Genomic DNA, 26822 nt, shown 5'->3' with positions numbered 1-26822 from the left:
ATCGCATGATATAAGCTGGACTGATAATTATCCTCTACCTTTTTGGGTAATCATAGAAAACAGATTAGCAGATGCCCCCACCCCCTCAAAAAAACAATTATGATTAATATAACAAGACTATTGCTAAACAATACATGCCCCCTACCGGCTTCACTTTGTCATATTTTTTTATTTGTTGCCATGGCAACCAGAATTTTTAACGTAGGAAGAAAATTAAATGACGTGCATTATCTCCATATTGCCATCTGTTCAAGTTTCATGAAAAAATATGAAGAAATTTTAAAGTTATCGCAGGATCCAGAAAAGTGTGCAGGATCCACCATTTTCAGCAGTATTTCTAGTCTATTTGTTGCCATAGCAACCAGAATTCTTGACGTAGGAACAAAATGAAATGACGTGCATAATCTCCATATTGCCATCTGTCCAAGTTTCAAGTTTCATGAAAAAAAAAATGAAGAACTTTTAAAGTTATCGCCGGATCCAGAAAAGTGTGACAGACTGACGGACTCACGGACACCGAGAGCGCAAACCATAAGTCCCCTCCGGTAAAACCGGTAGGGGACAACAAGCGAACAAGTGGTGTAGTGGTAACGCACTGGCTTCGATGATTTCAATCAAAGTACCAAATGGTCGATTCACACCGAGCACTACACACTCCAGCTTGTTTCCGAAATGTTGCGTCTTCTGCCATGAACTATACGGCACAACCAAAATAAAAGTCTAATGGTGGCGAAGGTAATATGGGAGAGAATTCCGTTGTGTACACACACACACACACACACACACACACAATCTTTCAAACTAAAAGTAGCCGGCAAATAAAGAACAATCGAAAAAAGATTGTAAATATGCAACATTTTATTTAAATGCCCGATGAGTGATATATGTACATGTACAGAGAAAATGCCGACAGCGATAATAAATGCACCAATAGAAGTGATAAAAACAACATAACAGGGATTTCACTTGACCCGCAAGGAAAAGACGAGGAATTTCTCAAATAGTATTAATATTATTTTTGCAGCTACAATAAAGGTGTTGTACGATCACTTTTTACGCTTGTAATGGATGTAATTCGAGATCCGTGAGTAAGGAAAGCAGAATAATATCAACGTGTAACTAAAAACATATATAGGCAATATGCAACTTTGCCGCATGCCGATAATCTAAATATGAACAGTTTGATCTATGAACAATAATATCTCAATATGCACAGATGTGAAATTATGATTGTGTGAAGAAATTGGGGCCCAACAAAGCATCATGTACACGAAACAGAAGTGTAAAGTTATGTGCATCTGTCATTTGATATTCAAGAACCATGATTAAGAGATTCCCCACCCGTTCAAAAATATCGAGTCAATGAAAACCCGAAATAACAACGTAATAAAAATAACAATCTAAACATGATTAAACTAATGTGATGGAAACATTCAACAAAACTATGGCACATCAATAACAAAGATTTACAAACTACTAGTTATTTACATACAAAAACATTGAAGAAGTATCAGCAATGTTATGTGGGTATTGTTCACTAGCCGATAACCTTGTCACATGTCTACAGGATATCACGTGACAACATTGTAATGCAGATGTCGGCTACGAATGATAGATGATGATTTCATTGGCAACATAGGTCTGAAATAAAAAGTCGAGAAATTTCTAGTTTATATGCTTAGCTTGCTGAATGTAACAATATGAATGAAATATTTAAATAATACTTTCCAATATGTGCAATAAGTACATATGTATATCCAAACATCTAGCAAAAGAAACTAATAAAGTTAAGCAGTATTATTATCTATTAGACATGTAGTTGAGATGACTTTAATTCGCACCTCTTTTGAAAAGACTCCTAGTGAATCCTCAAAGGGACTATCTGCGATCGTAATGTCAAAAGTGTGTTTGACCCGTTAATTTAAAGTCGTAAATTGAAAGCCACAAGGTGTATTAGTATAGTTTTTAAGAAAGCTGATGGTCCCTTTGTACTTGGAAATGGACGAACTGGTTCCTCTTTAGTGTATGATAAGAATTTTAATAAAATATCAAACCAGTCTATATTTACCAGATCAATGTCAGCTTCTGGCGCCTGACTGGACTGGGATTCTGTAAATATCAACGAAAAATAATGTGCAGCAACCCAAATAAAAATACTTGTACTCACACATTTTAAGTATGCAAACATTGACTCACATGATAAAATATTTTATCGAAAAACTTCCGCACAAAATATGCATTTATTGCAACTGCATGTGGTTCTAGTTCATTGATAATAATTTGGCATTTGTCATACTCGTGCACAAAATATAGGTTTTTGTAACAAAACATGCTATAACAATGATTCTAAGATATATTTTAAGGGTCTATATAAAACAACTTATGAAGGTAAGTTTCCTAAGTTCACTTTCTGCCTATCACTAAAGTGCTTCTTAAAAGCTAATTGAACAACAAGTGCGTATTTCACCATTAAAATAAAGGCATAATTATCGAGTGATATATATGAAACATTCACTAACGTGTAAATCGTATACATGAAATAGTTGTTGCAAAAGCTATATATTTGATGAGTGTCAGTCTTCTCGGTCTTAACAGCGAATTTATGATTTTATTACGCAAACACTGTCGTTTGTTTGTTATTGTTTTACTTTCAGATTCAACAATCTCACCATCGTCGTCGCTTGATTTGTCATAACCTCCAACCGTTTCCATGGATGAACTCACATCCGGCTGCGAGTGTGATGACGACACAGGGATTGCTGTCGTCGCTAGAGGCGCCGCGCAACCTAGTTCCACTTTGAATCCGCAAAGATGGCGACGAATGATGTGGTCCTTTCCATACTCTGCGGAGAACGATATACCGGTAATAAGCTTATGCAATACAACTGTCAGTGTGAAAATGCTGAACGTATTAGGTCAGGCCCCATAGCCAAAAGATTGAACCTTTATGGAATATGCAATATTTAGAATAAGCATAAACATAAGCTGCTTAACAATAAGTCTTTAAAGAACGTGTGTATTATGATTACATACATTGTAATATACGAGTGTTGATGAATTTAACTATATCATCTTTATATATATTTATTTATTTATTTCCGTACGAGTGTCGGCAAATCAGGTCAAAACTACTTAACCACAAAGATAAACGTATGCCATGTTTCGTGAAAACTTAGCATGGACCGGAAATGCATCACTTGTATAGTTAGTTATGTGCTTGTATAATTATAATAACGCTATCAATCTTAGCATTTTTCATAAGTTTTGATATTTTGTCGATAGTTAACTATTTGCTGAATACTTCACATCTTGACATACAAATATGCCGACAACATAACATGCATGTGAAATGCAAATCGTTGCTTTATTATTGGCCGGGTAAACACGATCCACCCTATCCATCATACACGGCGCTTGTGTGTCACGACATCACGTGTCAGAGAATACTGCAAAGTGCAGCATGTAATGACACAGGTAACAGAGTGCCATGTAATTACTAACTATTAATAGTACCCGAAACCGAAACTGGTCGTTTATGGTTATTTTAGACGTTGACAATTTTCCTAGAAATAAGTCTTGCTATGAAATGAATTTAAATCCATTTGCAGAACAGAAATAAGAAACGTTGTTGATTAACTCAATTCATGGGACTTGATTTTCAAAAAATGAGGTTGGTTAATTTTAATAATTGGAAATGTTAAGATTGCTTCTAGTTTCGTAACATGATTGATTCATATTTATGTATTGTACTGAATTTAATCTTTAGAAACGTTATTTGAATTAATAGGATACAAGTAGCTATGAAATAAACACAGAATTATAAAGCAAGAGCATAGATGTACAATAAGTCAAGTTTCGTCGAATTCTCTATTCATAATAATGAATTGTTCTGAATTGTGTCAATATCTTTAGAAAAAGTTGCGCAATTTGAATTTTGTTTGATGCAAATAGCTATACTTTAAAAAAAAAATAATGTGGGTGTAAAATAAGCAACATCACAATTGTTTTTGAAACTAACAGAAACTTTTGCCCTATATAGAGAACAAATAATAATAAGTATACCATAAAACATTACGAGATAACATGGTCTCATTCAAAGATGAGCCGCGTCATGCGAAAATGGGTCGTATGCCAAATGCGGCCAGCGTAGCTCCAGACAAGCCTGCGCTGGCAAGGAGCTACGCTGTGCGCTCTAACATAACGCAAGTTCCCGTGGTCTTATTAACGTGCGTATCTCCTGACCAGACTGTGCGGAAGCTCGGTCATATTCTCCACAGTACATTTCGTTTTTTCAAAAGCAATGACCCTTATTTTTTGGTTCTATATGCACAGCAAATGAATCCCAATAACATGTTAAGAAGGTGTTCTAGGTCGACGATATATAACCAATTACGAATGGCCGTAAAAGCACTGTCTCGCTTGAATACTTAACACTGCTCTTAAAGTAAAGTTCAAACTTCCGACAATATTAATAATTTTGAGCATGCTTTACCACCGGTCGCCACTTGCATATTTGATGTTGGGGTGTAACAATTCGTATGATCATAAAGGCAGAATTTATGTATTAAACAAAACGCGTTAAACATAAACGCCCCTCATGTGTTTATAGAATCAATGCAAACTGAGCCATTAAACCCGACATGTTTCGCTTATATACAGCTTGCGTAACAGCCCAATAAAATGTATCTTTAAGTCTAAATTGTGTACGAATGATTGCATTTGTATACCATAATTCGATATAATTATATTGCATCATGTAATCATTTAATGGGCGATTATGTTGGAGTCCGGATAACACAGTGAAAGGAACATAGTTGAGTTCGGTACGTTGTCACCACATAGGACTGTTTCCTTCTCGTACTCAGCCATCCCATCCCGCCTCCTATGCACAGTACAATACCAGGATATAAAAAAACAAGTATAAATGAGTCGTGTTCTGAGAAAACGGGGCATAATGCATGTGCGTAGTGTCATCCTAGATTAGCCTGTACAGTCCGTACAGGCTAATCAGGGACGACACTTTCCGCCTAAACTTGATTTTCGGTAAGGAGGGACTTCCTTGAAACTTAAAATACCATAACAGCGGAAAGTGTCGTCCCTGATTAGCCTGTGCGGACTGCGCAGGCTAATCTGGAACGACACTTAACGCACATGCATTATGCCCAGTTTTCTCAGAACGCGTCTCAAATATAACAAGGGCTATTTGTAAAACATGCATGCCCTCTCATATGGGCTGTCAGTTGTAGTGGCAGCCATTGTGTGAATACGTTTTTTGTCACTGTGACCTTGACCTTTGACCTAGTGACCTGAAAATCAATAGGGTTCATCTGCCAGTCATGATCAATGTACCTATGAAGTTTCATTTACGAAAAAAATCTGGCCGTCAGCGCGGCATGATTTGTTGGTCTCTAACCTAACGGCGCTTTTCGTTAATTTAAATTACCGAAAAGTTGTAGACTGGGTTCCGATATTATTGTCTATCCTGTCGCGTGATTTCCAGTAACTCGAAAACCCGTCAAAACAATATGTCTGCTCGCAAGGGAAGGCCGGCTAACTTTCGGTTTCAAAAAAACACTTTGTTGTCATAGAATGGCTACATACGGTCGTCTAACTATCCTAATATTCAATATGTAAACCCAGAAAAAGACATTGTCGCCCCGATATTAAACGATTTGATTGCATCGGTGGCTACTTTGCAACTTTGACAGTAAACTGCTAAAGCAATCACTCTTTTGAAATGGGACAGTGACATTAGTGTTCATTAACTTAGCTTACTAGTTGGCTTGTGTTTTCTTGTCAAGAAAAATGAAGAAATAGTATTAAGTCATGCGTTTTAATGTGTAGTTTTATTTGTATCATAATTCAGAATGGAAAACCTAATAAAGTAACTGTTTAAAAAGCTAAATATATTTATTATAATTGCTGCAAATGTTTCTGTAAAGTCAGTTATACACCCTTCAATATACAAGAACACGGGTAGTACAGTACTACCTGTATTTTTGGATATGGTAGTACAGGTACTTATTGATTTTCAGCGTTACTCCTTTTCTTTCTGTCAGTGGCAGTACCGTTACTAATTTCACAAATCCTTATATGGAGCTCTGTTTAGGCGTAAGCATTCTTGAGTTATCATCCTGAAATCATTTTACTGTTTAGAGGCACTGTGACCTTGACCTTTGACCTAGTTACCTGAAAATCAATAGGGGTCATCTGCCAGTCATGATCAATTTTCCTATGAAAACAATATACTCCCTCTTCTTCGAAGGGGGGGGGGGGCATAAATATAAAGCAGCTGTAAAGTTAAAATGAAGATATTTTTTTTCTGATTTTGCTTATTCTCAAGTAAATTAGGAAGATGTACTTAGAAACACGCCGAGTTCTCACATAATTCAGTTTTGACAAGAAGAACCTTATGAACTTTCACAAAACACGCACACTTGTAACACATTAGATTAACAAACGTTGTTCGCTGGTTCAGTCATACCATGCCCTTGAAACAATTGCTTAGTTTCAACATTTATTCCCAACATTTACTTCCCTCATTTAAACCGCCCACACCCGTTCATATATATTAATGTAAAATATACGGGGTATTGCGTAACACGATAAGGATCCATTCTACTGTTCATGTTTGAGAATGAGTGTGTCCCTTGCTGCAAGTCCAACAGCCGTAAATTGAAACGAATTTCACCTGTTTTAAAACTTAATTAAACAGAGAACTTAACTGTCTTGTTTTGCATGCAATGATTTGACACATACCCGGTAATATGCTTACATGCAAAACAAACACAATAACTGAAAATAACTTTCGTGCATGCATAACAATAGTAAACTCAACAAAACAAAACTACATATGCATATATAAATTTTTAAACAATAAATACAAGTAAACTGCTCGTCTAAACCATATGCTGCGCCGTACTTTTGCAAATATTTATATCTTTGCACCAACATCGGTTTCTTTCTTTGCAGATTACTTGATAATTATATAGGGTAACTATTAGACAGCCCACGTATAGTTCTTCCAAACCAAGGCTCGAGACTATTTACTTCAACTTGCTGTTCATATGACACATGTTTGTAAGTGTTGCACTTCTTTTTACTGTTTTCGAAATTATGATGTTGCTAAATATAAATGTATCATTATTTTGGCACATTTCAATTTCAATTCAATACATATTGTGATGTGTGACCATTAATAGTAAAGTAACCTATTGACATCGCGTGTACATGATATCAATAGGCAATTATGATCATTCTTATTTATTTATTTTTCATGCATTTTGATGTTTACTTTCAATGACTTGCATATTCTGATTTGAATGAAATATGACAACAAACAGGGCATAAGCATTCATTCATATAAAGGCATATATTCATAACGCTGCTTGATTAAACGAAATGAAAAACGCGCATGAATAGTTCATTCTCTTATAAAAATGTGCTGACAAATATGCAAAAAAACACACAGCTGAAACCGGTTCAATTCAAAAGATACTTTAACATGCGATATCACTCTGTAAGCAGGGGAATTTACGAAACAATGTCTTTACTATCTACAGTAAACGACCCGCAAATACTAAACAGTAGTCGGTATTGAATATCTTTTGCAACCCGATGAAATGCACAGACAACTGATAAAACACTCGACATTTGAAATCAATTACTGCAACTTAAGTTGCATCGTTATCTGTATAATTATCTCCAACTGCAGGTATAGAAATCACATTGAATAAATAAATAAACAAACCACTATCAATTCTTAGAAAAATGTGTTCACAAATATTTTATATTTGAATAAAATATATGTATGATGAAACTATTTTTCTTAATTTTATCGCAAACATTAAATTAACATTTTGTAATATATTAATTATGTATAGTTCTGTATAAAGCAGCGAATTAATTAAGACTTTTTCGCAATCATAAAGAGTGATATTTGTTAATTGGTGCTGCTGACTAAATAGTCATTGTTATCAGTCAGTGAAAATAATAATTGCTAAATTGCTTTACCAAGATGAAATAACTGATTCCGATGTCGTGATGGCGATATATCAAACTCGTGGAAACGATGTACAAAATAACTATTCGTATGAACCACATAGTTACCTAATTGGAACCATTAATTTACTCGTGGGAACGCGTTAATTTACTCGTGGTAGCGGCATTAACAACCAATCAGAATACATATGTGGCGCTTTTTAAAATTGAAACATGATTATGTGATTGTGTCTCCTTGTTTCCGAGCTTTAAAAACAAGTCACTGGTCTTTGTCTTATGGCAGTTAATATTTGTGCATTGTTGTTTGAACATCCAACAATATATGGCAAAATTATGGCTGAGACAGGAACTTTCATGTTGTTTTATGACCAAAGTCGACCTTTGACCTCTAAGTGTGACCTTGACATTTGAAGTATGATTTATACTGTCAAATAAACATATGGCGTTATTTATTATTTCGATCATATCAGAAGCTATGACACCACGATAACAATATATGCACACTAGCTTAACAGCACATGCACTATCACCAATATGAACAGGATGTACCATATATCGGAAATGACGTCACAGCTTTCGATCTCCGTTCGGAAACATCTGGTGAAAAAATAACACAGAAATAACAAAGAAAAAGACACTAATGTCACGGGAAAACTTTTCGACGAATAGAAATTATGGCAAAAAAAACACTGCTTGAACTAACTCCTTTGCACTGCCAATAATAAGTTTGAGAATATCAAGGCTTTGAAGTGAAACTGCTGTAAGTGCTCACGACACAACCAATAGTTTTACATTTATAGCCTTCTCTATTATCGTTTGGAGTATTTGCGATTCGATCATTGTTCCAATATAACATATAACACAACTTCAATTACAGCGAATATGTCATGGTTGCTATCCATAAAAGCTTATGTACATAGAAAAATATATCAAAAATAAAATTTATTCCAATATCCCTTTGGGACTATCAATATTTTGAATACACTTGGAAGTGGGAATAATGATCAAATATGTCTTCCTTTTGAACCAGATGATTTTCACACAGAACAAAGTGTTTAACACAACTTGCTTAAGCCGTTTTTCACAAAATTGCATTCGCGATTCTTTTTGTTTAATTTTAAATAGTAATCGACTATAATTTTCACAATTAAAAAAGTGGCCGACTCATTTTCATCACAATTTTGAACAGTTCGCGACTCATTGAAGATAAATTGTTTGATGTTGAAAAGTTGAAATGGAAAGCATTGTTAGATAGAAATACATCTATCAGAGGAAATAGTGGAAACAAGCTGAGAACTTACAGAATTTTTAAATCAGATTTTTGTACAGAGAATTATTTGAAAATGAATATACCTTTTAATTACCGTTCAGCTTTTACAAAATTTAGATGCGGTGTTGCACCATTACGAGTTGAGACGGGAAGATATGAGAATTTAGCAATAGAAAATAGATGTTGTCTTTATTGCCAGAATGTCATAGAAGAGGAAAAGCACGTCCTATATCATTATCCACTGTACAATGAGTGTAGAACGGAACTTATTTCTGTAATAAATAATATGACAAGTGTCAGTTATTAAAATTTGTCAGATGATGAAAAATTTCTTGCGACTTTTAAAAATGATAATAACGCATATGTTGCTGCCAAAACCTGCTTTAAGATTTTATATAAACGCAAACAATTTTTATACTCAAAGACATCATCATACGTTTACTGTATACATGTATAAACAGAGTCTTAGTTAGAATATCTTTTAGTATGTTTAATGGTAAAAATGTTTTTAATTAAAATGAAAAATTGGTTTCTTATAAATGTTGTAGTCAAGTTAAATGTAAAGTCTTTTAAAATGGACAGTCTCTAATAAGTCATTTATGACTGGTTACATTCATGTCATTGTGTTATATTGTATGTGTAAATTGTAGTATGAACATGCAATGTGATTGAGACTTAAATAAAATATTTAAATTGAATATTTGAAATATTTGAACTCATTTTATTCACAAAAATTAAAAGTTTGTTACTTTTTTTTCACTAAAATGATGGGGCCACATATGGGGAAAAAACTCTGGGTCATTATTTACACGACGTCCTTCACAAGTGCGACACAAACAAACAAAAACCGTTTTGAACATGTTCGCCCGAGTATGAATATGATATATATATATATAATGACTGGCAAGACGACACTAGTCTTGATAAAGAGTTATTTAACTAATTACTGTCTGATCGAATTATATTCGGTATTTGAACACTGGCAAATCATCGGAGTACACTTTTTTTAAATTCACAAATACGCATCGAATTTGAACATATTTGAAACTTACAACAGACAAAATTGGCAAATGTTGAAAATGAAACATGTGGCAAAAATATATCGCATATGATATTATAAATAGTGACAACTAAAACGCTGGAGAATATTACACTTTAAATGTATATGTCTTGACATTATTCCTAAAGGTAACCATCATTAACTTTAATTATTGAGCAAACGAAATAATATACAATTCGCAGCAATATCAATAAAGAAGGTGTAGTCGTTTTAGCACAACATGCATGATCGATGGTTCGGGTCGATACTAATTTAAATTGTAAATATGTATCGTTCTGTTAAAATATTTGACCTAAAACTATGATAATAAAAGACAACAAAATGCTTATAGCGAGTGCCTGTTAAGCGATGACCGTGTTTTCTCTTACGACCCTGTCTTAAAAGGGAGAGGGCAAATACGGCAAAAGGAAAAATGCTTGTCCGCCTACATATATCACACAGTTCACATACAATTGAACATTTATTAAATGAGTGAAGCACACATATCACAGACGATTGAACCTAGATGTGAGTTGTATATCACAAGTATCATTAAATTAATGATTCATCACATATATCACAGAAAATTGCACATTAATGTGACCTGAACTTATATGTCTGGTAAAATTAACTCCTCATTACCCAAAATGCTCCTACTTTAATGTGAGCTTTTAAAACGCAAATAATTCAGCGAGTGCATATTATTATGTACTAACCTATTTTTGTAATGCCAGGACAAATCTCCTCAAACATCGGTAATGCCGTAGAAACGTAACTTCCTGTGACGTCAAAGTCTCCGACGTCATGTCCGGCGGTGTGATATTCGGCGTTGTATTTGTCGTTGCAAATACTTGCAGATGTAAACGCCGCGTTTGTAGAGACCGCATTATAACTCGTATGGGCCACAGGGGAAGGGCTAGCATGCGTTGCAATTGTTACGGGATCTGTCGGCCATCCGTTGTTGCCAGTAACAAAAGGCTCGGTTACGGCAGCATTGGTCTCATTCTACAATTAGAACCACTCCTAAATGAAAGTAATCAAAGAACAGGTAGGGCTGAGCGTTTAGTCACATGTTTTGATGACGGTAATCTACATAAGATCTGAAAGAATATAGTGCCAGAATGACATAAAGCCAAAAATGGATTGAGCCACTATGATTACAGAAACATACGTGTACGAGTTTCTAAGTACATATTAAATAAGTTAAGTACTTCTTACATGGAAAGAGAAATATTTCATTTAGCTTATCACTCACGGCAAAGTAATAACACATGCAATCCACAAACGCACCGTGACAATATCGCCATCCGCACAAGATGTGCTGGCGTCATTGGTTTCGTCACTTTCGTCAAAAATCCCAGAGTCAGCGTGGCTGTTCGTCGGTGATTTGTCTAAAGGACCGGAACTATGGCCGCTATCAGTACTCCGCGAGTTCTGGTTGTTAGCGCGCCTCCTAGGTGCGGGAGTATCAAGGAACCGGAAGATTCTAACAGCGTTCTGGCCTTTGGTAATGGAACTGTCAAGCTCTTGGATGGCCTTCAGTGATTTTATTGCGCACCGGAAGTTGGCTTTCCACCGTCTGGCGTCGCTGTTATCTCGACGTCCTGTAATGCCAATTGTGTGTGAAAACAGAAACATATCATTGCTACATAAGATAAAACGTTATTGTATTAAATTTAGTCGTGTATACACGAGTACAATTTACTCTACAAAATTAATGAAACTATCAAATGATAATACTAGTATGTGTAGTATTGTTATTATATTTGTTCTTAACAATAATATTAACTATTGCCCTTACTGCTAGTCTTATTAACGCGATAAAATGAAAAAATGCATTTTACAACTTTATATAAGTTTCGTAAAAACTTTGTTCTTTCTCCAAAAAAATTAAACATGTCCGAGTTAAGGACTGAACTCACCAGTATGTACTGCCCAAGCTTCGAACACAGCCGACTCTTTCTCGCTATAGCCGTGCCGGGAACCATGGAACCACTTGATGCTGAAAATCTTCTCCTTCCGGTCCCGCCAGCGCAGACCCCGGAACTCGCCCGACTCCAACTTGTCTATTAACCAATCCCTCATGCACTGACGCTCTGTAGGTCTCTTCGGCGCCATTCGCTGGCTTTGTTGTGGGATAAGGAACTGGGAACGGAAAACACGAATATGAAATGATGGGAGATAGTCTTGATCAATGGAAACGCTTAATTGAAATAATTGAAGATGGTATGGAGTATGATAAACGCTTGAAATGAAAATGTGTCCGGATAATGGGCAACTTTTGAACTGAAAGATGTTGTGGACCATGAAAACACACGTTCGGAATAGATTTAAAACAGTTTTCGATAGCATAAACAACAACTAAAAAGGTAAGGAAAGGGAAAACATAGATGATTACAATGGAGGAAATGGAAGACGTTATGATAAAAAAAAATCAGCTGGTGTGGACAATGAAAAACACGGCATATGAATCTAGTCAAACAAAATAAAAGATGGCAACTACGAGACTTGGAAAAACGGAAAACAGTCTAAAACATTGAGAAGATAACAATGGAAGGAAAGGAAAATATGTGGTAAATGCATGAATAATAAAAATAACGACTTGTCTAGATAATGGTAAACACGGGATCTAAATCGAGAAAGGTCCAGGTCAAACCTTAAATGTTTCTATTGACAGCTTTGACCGTCGGAAACACCCGGGCATTTAAGAATATTATTCTTTAAAAAATCAACACTTAATTCATGTACAGCGAACAAATATTGTAATAGTTCGATAATTTTGACAGCAAGAACTAAAAGGGAAGAGAGAAGGAATAACACAAAAAGACTCATTTGAAGTCCTCAAAGAAAATTGATACAGGAAACGACGAACAAATAGAATCATAATGATATCGTTTTGTGGTCAAGGTACAATTCAGACAGCGAATGCGAGTGAAATATGGAATAATTAGATATGAGAACAAAAACGATATATTACAGGAAATGTCGGATTAACTGTCCATTATGTGTTGTTCGGCTTTCAATCATGTCGCTTGATAAATTACTAAAATTGTTTTTTAACGGCAATCAAATGCATAAAATGATTCGAAAATTGAATAATGAATTTAATGGACGAAGTGGAAAACAAAATAATAATTAGATACATAATTCACAATTGCAAATTAAGAAGCAACAACACAAGTTCTTTCCAACTCACGAGCAGAATGTATCCGTTGACGGGAATTTACAATCTAAAATGTACTGAATATTTTATCAAACCACCATAGAATATCTGGGTTTTTTTAATAAAAAACGGAAATTTAGTGTCTTTTTCTGTACGTGTTATTTATAAAAAAAAATACTAGCACCATTTATAATGTGTTATTTAATCACAAACGAAACAACGAAATCCATTAAAAAAATATCTGAATTTAATTTATTAATTTATATCTATTTTAAATATTAGGTTGGTATTTCTGACAATATTTTAATTTATTAAATGGCAAAATGCCTCTGCAAGTTACGTTTAAATATATTTGCAAATTTAAAAACATTAATATATGAGTCTTCATTCTTTTGTTTAATAAATAAATGGTTGAGATATCTTCAATTATCGGCGCAATTTGAAGTGGCTTTTTAAAGGGTTTATATTATATTTCATAATTCCATGTATCAAGTAATAAATTTGCGATCGTGTCTGCCTTTTTATTATATCTACGATGACAATTATTGTTATTGTGTGATAACTAGCATTTTAAATAAAAAACGTTATTCTTTTATTTTCACTTGAATGAATGACAAAAAAATCATCATAAATAGTGAAATCTTCTCTCTTTTTCAACGCATCTATAATTAAACATTACAGCTGTACATCTTGTAATGTCTTTAAAATACATTAATTCATGTATGAGCATTCGTTATCCACATTTCATGACAATTACTTTCTTCATTAAGGTATAATATTAATTAAGGTATGCATACACACACACAAATAAATGTTGGGTCATCAACAATTTTTATTGAAAAAATATTTATTATATTATATTAAACAATTATTTTATTATAAATAATAAAGAATTATTATATTATAGTTAATTAGTTTATATAATATTAAATAATATATCATATTATATTGTATTAGTGTTTATTAAATACAATTTCAGTGTATCAAATATAAAATAACATTAGAGAATATATAATATAACAGTGAAAAAAAAAGATATTATATTAATGTATATTTTATTTATGTTGTTATTATCAACATCAGTGTAATTTTTATTAGTAGGAGAATTTTCAAAACTTTCTTTTATTTTCACTTGAATGAATGACAAAAAATCCTCATAAATAGTGAAATCTTCTCTCTTTTTCAACGCATCTTTAATTAAACATTACAGCTGTACATCTTGTAATGACTTAAAAATACATTAATTCATATATGAGCATTCGTTATCCACATTTCATGACAATTACTTTCTTCAATAAGGTATAATATTAATAAAGGTATGCATACACAGTTTTACACACACAAAAATATATGTTGGGTCATCAACAATTTATATTGAAAAATATTTATTATATTATATTAAACAATTATTTTATTATAAATAATAAAGATTTATTATATTATAGTTAATTAGTTTATATAATATTAAATAATATATCATTATATTATATTATATTATTGTTTAGCAAATACAATGTCAGTCTATCAAATATAAAATAACATTAGAGAATATAAAATATAACAGTAAAAAATGATATTATATTAATGTATATTATATTTATGTTGTTATTATCAACATCTGTGTAATTTTTATTGTTAGTATTTGGAGAATTTTCAAAACTTTTGCAAGGGTTGTCATCGGCAGTGACACCATCACCACTATTGACAACGACAATAACAACAACAACCAACTAATGCAACTTGAAACAACAACAATTAAGTAGACTTACTCTTATGCATTATTGTATTTGTATTTTTTCAATATACAAAATGCTTTTTTATATGTATCCATACACTCGAGACCATAGCGACAAGAGGTACATCAGAATCGACAGCCATTTTCGGTGCCTTGCGCCATACAAGTGCATGCACAAACATTCGACGATTTTCCAGACAATGCGAATCTTATGTCACCAAAAACGAAATCAAATTACTCACCATTTGGCACACTTTTGCGAAAGTTTGGGTTTTCAGCTAAAGTGTAAGTAATTATTCCGTTAAAAATAAAATTCAGTCCATATCGTCGCCATATTGGGTATGTTTTTATCACGTGACTACAGTGTTTGCACAATGTGATAATGAGTAAGAACTCCAGAGAAAACAAATTTATTTCATTGAGCTGGAATCTTTATCCACAGAAAGCAAAGTTTTAATATATATATTTTTGAATTTAATCAAATGAAAATTTAATAACACTTGAAATCATAGATATAAAATAAACACGATGTTATATACGCATTTGATTTATTCTGATGCAATTATTTAAATTTAAGAACATCTTTTATTTGCAATCTGCACATTCAACATCACTACACAATATTAAAATATTATACTCACGACTGTGATTATGAATGGAACGACCATTGTATACAATTCCAAATGGACGGAGAACGTTTTCCCATGTTTTCAAAAAATGCATGTTCATACGCCTGCACAATGAGATTAACCGAAAGTTGTACATGTCACCGAAACTTAAACTTTTGGTTATATGAGAGAGTGGTCAGTTCAATCAATAAAGGAAATCCGCCAATTTCTGAAAATGCTTGTTAAAATGCATTTCTTAAAAGACGCCAAGTCGTGACTTTCGACAGATAATCGAGCCGATTGTTAAATTTTACTGATACATTTTCTTTGTGTTGTTTTGAATACCTAATAGTAAGAACAGATCTATCAGAAATGTTTTCGAAATTTCTCCTTTTCTGGAAGTCTTATTGTTGTTATTCAAGTATTGGAATAGACTTAAAGTTTTCTAACTGTTGTGTTGGAACTGAGCGTATAAGAAATGTGAGGATTTTTCGTTGTAATGTTCGGAATACTTTCACGACAAACACAATTTGTTTACAGTCTGATTTGCAAAAATGCATATGGGAATATTGTACAACGTTTGCGTACAATCACAACGAATAATATAACAAGGATATCGAGTTTCCCCTCATAGGACGCAGATGGAATGAAAGCATTAAATCACACACACATGGATATTGTTAAAAATGTATGCTACGCAGCTGTCTTAGTTAGATTTTGACTCGACAACTTTTCTCGTCGACTGGAACATGTTGCGATATTTCTCTCTTTAACACATCTAGTGACCGTCTTACGCCGAAATATGGATATACCGGTACACATGCGACATTCAAATCAGTTTAGTAATAGAGTTACACGCAAATATGGATATACACATGAGACACCAAAACAAATCTAGTTACCGTGTTTAAAGGAAATATGGAAATACACATGCCACGTGCGACAACCAAACCGGTCTAGTTACCGTGTTTCAAGGAACTATGGAAATACACATGCTACGTGCGACAACCAAACCGGTCTAGTTACCGTGTTTCAAGTAAATTTGGATATATTCGAACGAGAGTGTTTTTATCGGAGGATGTCATTTTGGTTCGGAAGTTTACGTTTTTCAATACGGACTATTGAGTTAAATGGTGGTTGAATACGTTCGCATACGTTCGGGACTGAAATTCCATGAAAATGGAATGTGAACAGTTCGGGCATATAAGTATGGACATGTAATGCTCATAATGACATAAGAAAGTAATCAAGGTCGGTTTATGTTAATCATAAAATGAATTAAAAAATCAGAACCAGAAGTATAAACTAAATCAACGTCGACTTATTCGTTCGGAACTGGATATTTCCACGATATCAACATCTTGACTATAAATAGTACTGGATCTATAAACACTTTCTTCCGAGTCATAAAATAATTTGTGAGTGCGCGGCTACAGGATCTGGGTTACGATGCGTACTATTAATTTATAAAACTATTACCAGACGTTCAAAATACGTCGCACTAGACAACACAAGTAATACTAACGTGAAATCGGTGATTAACCCAGTTATGCCAAGCGTCTAGAAAAAAGGCCTTAGCAAACACCGTAGACCCAGATGAGACGCCGCATAATGCGGCGTCTCATTAGGGTCTACGCTGTTTGCTTAAAGGAATTTCTGTAAGAAATATTCTAAATATAGAAATTAATACACTAGACATTCCTAATTTTGGAAATAAATTGATCCAATTTAGAAGGATGGGAGAGTCCCCTAAGCATAAATGGGTTAATAACTTACTGCAAACTCACTTCGCAAAACCATATTAGACTACGTACACAAGCATATTATATCGTTAATTTTATCTATTTATATCAAAATCGCTTAAAGAAACAATAAATGAAAGCAACAAATGTATTTAAATTAATTAAAAGATTATCTCCTTGCACGGCATTCTGTTTCATCGTGGAGCTTTACTCTGTTCCAGTGAAAAATTGGTTGATTCTGCATATGCTGTATATAACGTTTGTGCACATACTCTTTCCATGTCAACTGCATACACAGTCAAAGATGGACATATTCATCAATTGTTCGCCACCCCACCCCCCTGGAACCAGGTGTTTTTCAAAACGAACGGATATTCTAAAACGTATAAGGATAGCACACTACTATTAGGAGGTATGCGTACTAAGAGCGCCTTTTTGCGGCTTAACTCTTTCAGTGCTGGAACCAAATTTTGAAGGCCTTTGCAAACAGTTTGGATCCAGATAAGACGCCACAGAACGTGGCGTCTCATCAGGATCCAAACTGTTTGCTATTCTTATAGTATTCTTTGAAAAAAATTCGAAATATAAATGCTAATTTTAGAAATTTAGCAGACGACATTTTAGCAGATGACACATTTCCCAGCATGCAAAGGGTTAATGGAATTGTTTTCACGAATTTCTGTGATTACCCGTATTTGTGTATAAATGTAAACCAATGACCAAGACGTCCCAGGACAACCAATGTTATCACGCAGCTCGGAGGTTATTGACAATTATCCACATGGTAATTAACTGTCTTCTTCGTTCTTTTGCGTACACATCTGAGCATTTAACGTGAGACCTTGTATCGAGGTCATCAGGAATTCTCCAATATAGCCATCGTCCTCAGAAGACGTCTTACTTGGGTTACGGGAAATAATGCGATAAACAGGAGGCGTCCCTTTCCAGAGGCCATCCCGTGTCCCATGTGAAGCACCAAGCACACTTCAACTCGATTTAAAGAGGCCGTCCAACAGATTTCACGTTTTGGTAAATTGACAATATAAAAAAAAGTTGTTTCAGATTCGCAAATTTTCGTTTTAGTTATGTTTTTTTAGGAAATAGTAATACTGACCATTTACCATGCTCTTAAATATCTATTATATGCATCTTTTGGTGATTTGAAAACCTGAAAATTATAAAGCGTCATGCGACGCGAAACGATTGAATAATTTGAAAAGTTCTGTTGTTATCGTTTTATTTTGGGATACTACGAGGATTGCTTATATAAGTAAAAAAAATACATCCGCTCTAAGAATGAGCATGGATGGTCGAGTGGTCTAGGCGGGAGACTTTTTACTCCAGGATTCCAGTGGTCAGTGGTTCGAGCCCTGTTGAGGGTTACTTTTTTCCTTTTTATCCCCACGCTTTTCGGAGAAAAAGTTGGGATATTGTGGTTATGTCCGTCCTGGCCACCTGCTCCTTCTACACTATTAGCACTAGAACCTTGAAACTTACACACATGGTAGCTATGAGCATATGTGCGACGGTGAACTATTTGGAATTTTGATCTGACCCCTGGGTCAAAAGTAATGGGGGTCGGGGTGGGCCGGGGCAGAGATTTTTACTCATTTTTTCAGGTTATTTTACTATAATTTCTTCATTTCTACACCGATTGTCTTCAAATTGATACTGAACCTTTCTTATGAAAATACGGTCAATCTCAACTATGCATGGCCCCATTACCAACAAAGGGGCGCCCGCCTAAATAGGCTACGCCCACCCAAAATTGCCTTTTACTATAATTTCTTCATTTCTACACCGATTCACTTCTAATTGATACTGAAGTTCTCTTATGACAATACGGTCAATCTCAACTATGCATGGCCCCATTACCAACCCTGGGGCGCCCCTGGGTCAGACTTGCGGCGTGGGGATACGCGTCGGCCTCTGCCTCGCCATTTCTAGTTTAAATTGTATTGTTGTTGTTTTTTACTGGAGATTTTTTGTTCAAATGTTTAAATTTATCAATATAAAGCATTTAATGACAAGCTTCAATACATGCCAAATTCTGGACGGCCCCTTTAACGTGTCATGCAAAAGACGATTTATTGCAGCGTGGAGATCGACCTTGTGAACGTTGGCGGATATATACGCTGAAAAGCTTCCAATAAAGGCGTTTGCTAATTTGGAATTTACACGCAACATGTTTGGAATCAGTCTACAAACTGTTTAATTTGAATACTTGTTATTTTATTTATTTATTTGGAATGAAAACGAGTTGGATAATACAAGTTACTTTCTTTACATATTTCGTTTCTTAAAAATCTTATTCCCATCGTGAGAAACAAAACAAAAAGAAAATTATCATACAGCGATTTTTGTTATTTAAGGTAGCGCACCTCTAATGATTTCCCGCGATTTCTTCGAAGGTTGAAGAGCCTACTATTAGGTGCCGTAGCCTAGTGGTTAAGGCGATAGACTAGAAATCTTTTGGGATATTCCCGCGCAGGTTCGAATCCTGCCGACGACGTATCCTTTTTTGCGACGCGTTTTATTTCTTTTCTAACGTAATTTGATTTAATATGGCATATAAGCCATATTTATTGTTAAATATGTTGCAATTTTTATGCACATTCTTCAATTACTAAAATTAAAACAACGTTATGGCGAAATTGGGTGATTTACTGTTGAAAATACGAACCATGCATGTTGCATTTTTATTTTTATTTCAAAAAGTGAACGGTAAATCTGTCTATTTCTTGGTATTTTTGCTGTTTATAGTGTTTCAATAAAAACTAAGTTTAAAATATGACTTAAATGATACTATTTTGAATTTTATGACACTTTGTTTTTAACCGACCCAATTTTTACTTGGCTGAAATCACTTACATTTCATGGCGCTCTTCCATAGATAAAAATTTGTAAAAAATAAATGTCTGTAAAATAATACTTATTTCATATTGTTTAAACTTTAAACACCTTTACAGCATCTGTACACACCAACTGCATGCCCATATTTGGAAATTTGAATAAATTACGGAACTTTTATATACCCCAGGTGTGAAAATAAATTGGACAAAAGCCGAGCGTGGGGGTGGTTTTGAAAAAATCGGTATATTTTTTTAAAAAACATGGAAAGCCTACCTACAAATTTGCATGTAGTTCAGTGAAATGATGCTGATTAAGAAAATAATTAATTAGATTATATTTGGATATGTGCCCATTAGAGGTGCGCTACCTTAAGGCACATTGTTGAAAATGAAGAGTAATCGAATCAAACGCTGTTTTGATGCGACCCATTTAGCAATATAACATTCTCGATTAAGTGCGTGCATCTATTAATCGCATAAGTTAAGTTTCAAAACACATCGGTTCAGTAAACAACTGATGCGCGACTTTAAAATTTTAAACCACTTAAGCTGATTTTGTTTAAGCATAAAATTCAAGAATATTATTTATTGCCCTCTAAACAACGATCAACTGAAAGGTTATACATATTAAACAGCCCAGTCCAAAGACAGCATGACACGCGGCAAGTAGGAATGTTCACATCGACCAACATGATTTTAAATTTTTAACGGTTATCAGCGCTTTGATCTCTAGATAAATTCCTCACTATTCAAACATGGACCGCGCTGACCCTTTGGACTTTTGTTTGCACAGCCATTGTCAAAAGCTGTATACCACGTAACTAAATTGTGAAGCAAAGTTTAAAACTCATATTGTGAGTAAAATTTTATTGATATCTATATCGGGGATTACATAAATGCCAATCAGCGATATAAGTATGGTTTTGTGAACACGCAACAGTAAAAGAAATTAGTTTATGTACAAATTGTTGATTAAACCTTTTTTTCATATATTGTAACAACGACAGTGGTTACATATCACATTTTCTGCTAACTGTCAATTAAATTGCGCAACACCTGATAAAATGAGACGATTCATATCCTAAAGTAATATGTTTCACAAAAAATCAGATTGTTCACACAAGTATATGTATTTTTGCGATAGGCAAAAAGGGGTAAAGGTAAGAAAGTTATTTCATTTGTTGTGCTTTTATTGCATTAAAAAATGCATACAATCACAAACTTTACAAAACACGCGAATACTATCAATAATGTAATGCATGAAGAGTAAAATATCAATTACTACTCAAATGAAAAATGATACCCTATTTTCACACAATACGTAAAAAATATGATGATCTATAACCCAATGTGTTTCCTTCAGAGCATGTGGCTACTATAATGATGTTTTTCCCTAATATTACCTTGGTGACCTAATACTGGGCCGCACATGGCCCAGATTTAAACTTGGCCTAGATATTATCAAAATTAACATTCTGACAGACAGTCATTAAAATTGAGTCATAAATGTGGTGGCGGTAGTGGTGTTGGGTGGTGAGCAATGAAGTGTAGTTGCTTTTGATAGTGGTGGTTTGTGGCTGTGGTCGCGGTGTTTGTGAGTGGTAATGGTGGTGGTTGTGATTGTAGTAGTGTCGTTCTGACGATGATAATTTGGAGGTGGTGGTGGTTGTTTTTGTGTTTGTTGTTGTAACTATGGGGGTATTTGTAGTTGTTGAGGTAGTTCGGATGATTCGGGTGGCTGTTGTGAGTGTTGCGTTATTGTTACTGTTAGTGTTACTGTGTTCGTGGTGGTTGTAGTGGTGGATGTGGTGGTCTTCGTATTGGTTGCGTAATAAGTAGTGGTTGTAGTTTTAACGCTGTAGTATTTGGCGTTGTTGTGAATGTGCTTGCAATAAGGTGTGTGTCATTTGCTGTGGTAGTTGTTGTTGTGGTGGCAATTTGTGCTTTTAATGCATGGGCTGGTAGTCCTGGCTCAAGCGCTGTTTCTACTGTGGTCGTTGTATTGTTTACAGAGCTTGTGAATGTAGTTTGAGATGAGCTGGTTTTCGTTATGGTTGCAGTGATCGTGGTTGTGGTTGTTTGTTTTATTGGTGGCAGGTTAATCGATGGTTGTCGCTGTTGGGTTATTGATTTAGTTATGGTTTGTGTCTGCGATGGGGGCTGTTGTGGAGGCTGCTGTTGTTTGTTAAGGTGGTAGTTAGTGCTTTATTAAGTGAATGAGGTGGGTGTGATTGTGATAAGTGGTTATCGTACAGGTAGTTTGTGTTATGTGGCTGTGAATTACGTTCAATTATTTTGTGGTAAGATTGTTTTTTGTGAAGTGTAAATTGTAATGATAGTTGTTTAAATGGCAGTGGTTGTTGAGTCAGTGGTATAGGTTATGATTAGTGGTTGTGATACTGGCGTTTGTTTGGTGGTGGTTGTTTCGATAATATTTTAGCGGTAGAAGTGGTGGTGGTGGATGGGTTGTTTGTTGTTAACGAGAGTAGTGATGGTGGTTATGGTTATGTAGGTTTGGATGATGGTTGTAGTCGTGGTTGTGGTATTGGCTGTTGTTGTATTGACGTAATTTGTGGTGATTGTGATCTTTACAGATTTAATGGTTGCGGCTGCGGCGGTGGTGGTTGTTTGTGATGTTTTCAGTGTATGTTAATGTTATAGTGTTGTTGATAAGTGACCATGGGTGTAGCTCTTGTGGTTATTAGATGGTTGGGGTAGAGGTTGTGTTGATTGCCAAGGTCGTTGTTGTGCAGGTTTTTGTGGTTTCGTTGATGTTGGTGGTTTTAAGGCAGGTTGTTGTACTAGTTTTTGGTTGAAAGGGTGGAGATTATTGGTGGTTGAAGAAGTTTATGGTAGTGGGGTGGTTGTGATGTGATTGTTTTGTATATTCATAAAACGTTGCGTTTGCTGTTTTTGTGTATGTCTTGTTGCGATGATGATGATATATTTCTAAAAAAATGCAACTTCATGTTTTAAGATTAAAATGCAAATTACGATAATAGCAAACGTCTTACGATTTCATAATACACTTTAATTCAGCATCGATTCTTCGATGTCAAAATGTTACTCGATTAATTGCGTTAACCGATTTCAAAGTCCACTAATATGTGAAGTCCATGTAGATAAAAATGTCTACATGTAGTTGTATTTCTACATGGGTCATGATAATTGTGTTCATGAATCAATAACAGTTTATTGAATGTTGCAGATACTCTTGATTCAAATAACATTGTTTGAATCACACTGACCATCTCTGATAGCATAAACATTAACAACATTTAAGACTTATCTTAAAACTTTGGAAACGTATTCATCGAGTTAACATATAAACATAATAGTATATAATGTACCTACCTTGCTTTGTTTTATCGGTGAACGCGCTTTAAATCCGTAAAACAACAATTTCTTTAGACCGGTACAAGTCAAACAGCACGTTATTAAGACCGGTGCAAGACACTTTGTATTCTCCTAACATCGTTTTCAGAAAACGGCTAGATTTGTAAACACTATTCCCTGTGAATGCAAAATCGTTTCCGTGAGTTTTCGGCTCGCTATATTTACACTCTAGATCAACTGACGATTTATTGCATATAACAATTTCCGGAGATAGTCGATGTATCACGATAGGCTATATTTAAACTCGGTCTCCGCATAGTTTGCTATCTGTAATCTAAATAATAAGCACAATAATCTGAACATTTGTGTTGTTAATAAAACTTTAAGCGATTAACGTAAACCTTCTCCAATATCGTATGTTATTCTTACACTTAGCGTTTTTAACGTCACATGTTTTATGAAACGTACATTTGTACCATGATTAACGTATATACTGTAATTAGATGGAAGAGGTTTTTCCCTGTATTGGTTGGAATTTCCGGAAAATCCAAAACGGAACCGATCAGCGGCTCATGGCTTGAGACATTTATTTCAACATCCCATATTACTCGAACGTTTGACATTCAAGACGAAAAATACTATCAACACAGACAATAATTATTAAAATTTAGTGGCAATTTGATGCACTATACAATTATTAGCATTCAGTGTTCAACCACATAAATAGTCCTTCAGAAGCACTACATTAAATGTCAAATTTAGACTTTGTTTATATGCAAGTTTAAAAGAATATCCCAAAAGAGTTTAATATGATTTTAAAATCAATATGTTACTTCTTTTGAGGAAAAAAGCTTAAGCCGATGTAATTTTAAACATTGTTTTCTTAATCACTTAACAAAAATGATTGTAATTTTACAGACTGTGGTATTTGCAAAACAAAAATCCTGAATGTTTTCATAAGTCTTTTATTGTCTATCTTTATTATAGTGTTTGTCTTTGAACCAGCTATTAGCGCGATAACAAGAGCACTTGTTAATTGTTTTGTCACACCTCACGACTAACGACCATTTAGTTTTAACTAATAACACACATTAAAAGACCAACACGCCATGAAGGCTATCGCTACAGATTCCTATTTCAAATCAGCTACTGCTTGGTGGTAACCGACCATGTCCGAACAAGCACCGCCTGATACTCAAACCTTGTAATCCCGCTCGGAAGGCGAACGCCCTTAACCCGTATGCCACGGAGACGATCACGTTTGTGCCGTATTTGAATCAGACTTATTAAATACATACATTGGGAAACAAATCAATTTGCCTGCTCATTGTGCTCTGGCACCTCGGATACGAATATAATGAAAAACAAACCTAAAACTTAAAACAAAAATGAAATGAAATCGCTTGCACTTAAATTTTCATGATCATTGAGTCGGATAAGAACATGGAAATTTACGGCGATGCCATTATATGAGGTCGAATGTGTTTACATCGTTGGGATTCCACGTGGCTGTCTTGCATCAAATGAGGAATTGTAGTGATAAGTTGATGTCAGACGCCCGCAATCCAGCATCCATATGTTGTAATATTAATGATATTTTACATTGGTAGATTCATGTTTATTTATAGAGCCATTATTTATTACAAACTACTCTTAACCGTTCTTCCCTATAGATGTTCAGTCAGAATTATTTATTTATTGTGAACCTTATTTTGTATATTGCAGGTTCAGCGTCCAAGTCTCACCGTCCATTTCAGCCTCGTTCTGAGAAAACGGGGCTTGATGTATGTGTCGTCCCAGAATACCCTGTGCAGTCCGCACTTGGTTAAACAGTTTCTGAACGTAGTTTTGGAACAATATTGTGTTGTTTTTTTTTCTAGTTCAGCGCTGTGTACAGTCTATATTTTCAACTTAAAAAAACACATTAACCTGCCAAAGTTTATCAATCTATTGAATGTGCAAAATTCTATTGAACAATGCTCTGTTTTCTTCATGGCTGGCGAGTTAAAGATCGTTTTACTTAATTGTTGTCTCAAAACTGACAATTTGCCAACACTGGTACAAAACATTCAAAAAATAGATACGTACTTTAAATATTTCAGAAATGTTAAGACCACCGCAATGTCTCGTCGGTGCATCATTTTATCACCATTATCAATCATAACGCTTTATGTTTGCCGCGGCGCGAGAGGGCATAATAATGTAATTACAAGTGAAAAGATTATTTAGTATACTGTAACCTGTAAATATTTTTAGCGTTTGCGGTCAGAAGTTAAGCATCACCAACCGAAACAGTGAAAACAAATAATACCATGGATTACGCGAAACCTGCGATTACTCGAGCATCGAGGACAGTCCCGTGCTATCTTGAGTTATCGCAGTTCAACTGTAATTACTATTTCAATTTTAAGATTTTGTTAAAAAAAATAAACAAGGCATGGAGCAAAATGCTTTGTTGTTGATACAGTTAGTTACAATATAATTATATTTTTAAGTCCAATTCATCCAAGCCTGAGGTACATAAACAAACTATCGAGTCATGTTTCTCGGAACAACCAGTACTAATATTGGAGCCTCGTTATGCGAAAACGGGTATTAATGAATGTGCATTAAGTGTCGCCCTTGACTAGCCTCTGATTAGCATAGGCTAATCAGGGACGCCACTGCCCGCTTTTATGGAATTAATCGTTTAAAGAAAATATTCTAATTGAAAATCCATTTTAGGCGGAAAGTGTCGTCCCTGATTAGCCTATGCGGACTACATTTGCATTAAACCCCGTTTTCCCTGTTTTCATTTGTCATTTACACTTCCTAAGTTGCGGACACCATCGCAAAGTCGGCTTAATCATTTCAAGAATAGCAACTCAAGTTTCTATTTTTATCCAAAGCCAAGGTAGTGAGATTTAACATGTTTAGTTCAACTGAGTTCGATAACGTTGAAGCGAACACTGTCTTTCACAGACCAGAAATCTAGTATACAGACTTGGCAAAGTGGACCAATAAGAATGCCTATCTGTTTTTTAATCAATTATACTGTGCATTGTGCAAGCACCTATATTTGTTTTGCCACATCAAT

At 34.7% G+C, this 26822-nt stretch overlaps 1 protein-coding gene and 1 long non-coding RNA gene across 6 annotated transcripts; one reads left to right on the top strand and one right to left on the bottom strand.

Annotated features, from left to right (window-relative positions):
- Positions 1-840: 840 nt before the first annotated feature.
- LOC127865775 (interferon regulatory factor 2-like) lies at positions 841-24220 on the bottom strand. Of its 4 annotated transcripts, none has more exons than XM_052405733.1 (8): positions 23765-24220; positions 12233-12455; positions 11601-11914; positions 11027-11315; positions 8551-8598; positions 2670-2843; positions 2069-2109; positions 841-1641 (listed from the first exon to the last, which is right to left on the bottom strand). In XM_052405733.1, exons 2-8 carry the CDS (start codon positions 12426-12428, stop codon positions 1603-1605), a joined length of 1101 nt encoding a protein of 366 aa, XP_052261693.1. In that variant the 5' UTR covers positions 12429-12455; positions 23765-24220; the 3' UTR covers positions 841-1602. The 4 variants fall into 4 exon arrangements, with proteins under 4 accessions (XP_052261693.1, XP_052261690.1, XP_052261691.1 ...); XM_052405730.1 differs by lacking the exon at positions 23765-24220 and adding an exon at positions 15850-15974; XM_052405731.1 differs by lacking the exon at positions 23765-24220 and adding an exon at positions 15451-15777.
- On the top strand, positions 3498-26194 carry LOC127865793 (uncharacterized). Of its 2 annotated transcripts, XR_008042769.1 has the most exons (4): positions 3498-3670; positions 6973-7080; positions 17780-17970; positions 25472-26194. It is a non-coding gene; the product is annotated as an uncharacterized LOC127865793 (long non-coding RNA). The 2 variants fall into 2 exon arrangements; XR_008042768.1 differs by lacking the exon at positions 17780-17970 and having other exon boundaries at positions 3507-3670.
- The last annotated feature ends 628 nt before the right edge of the window (positions 26195-26822 follow it).

The sequence above is a fragment of the Dreissena polymorpha genome, chromosome 2 (assembly GCF_020536995.1).
Source record: "Dreissena polymorpha isolate Duluth1 chromosome 2, UMN_Dpol_1.0, whole genome shotgun sequence".
NCBI classification, from domain to species: domain Eukaryota; kingdom Metazoa; phylum Mollusca; class Bivalvia; order Myida; family Dreissenidae; genus Dreissena; species Dreissena polymorpha.
The sequence above is the reverse complement of the archived record's forward strand: the minus strand, read 5'-3'. Positions and strand labels throughout refer to the sequence as shown.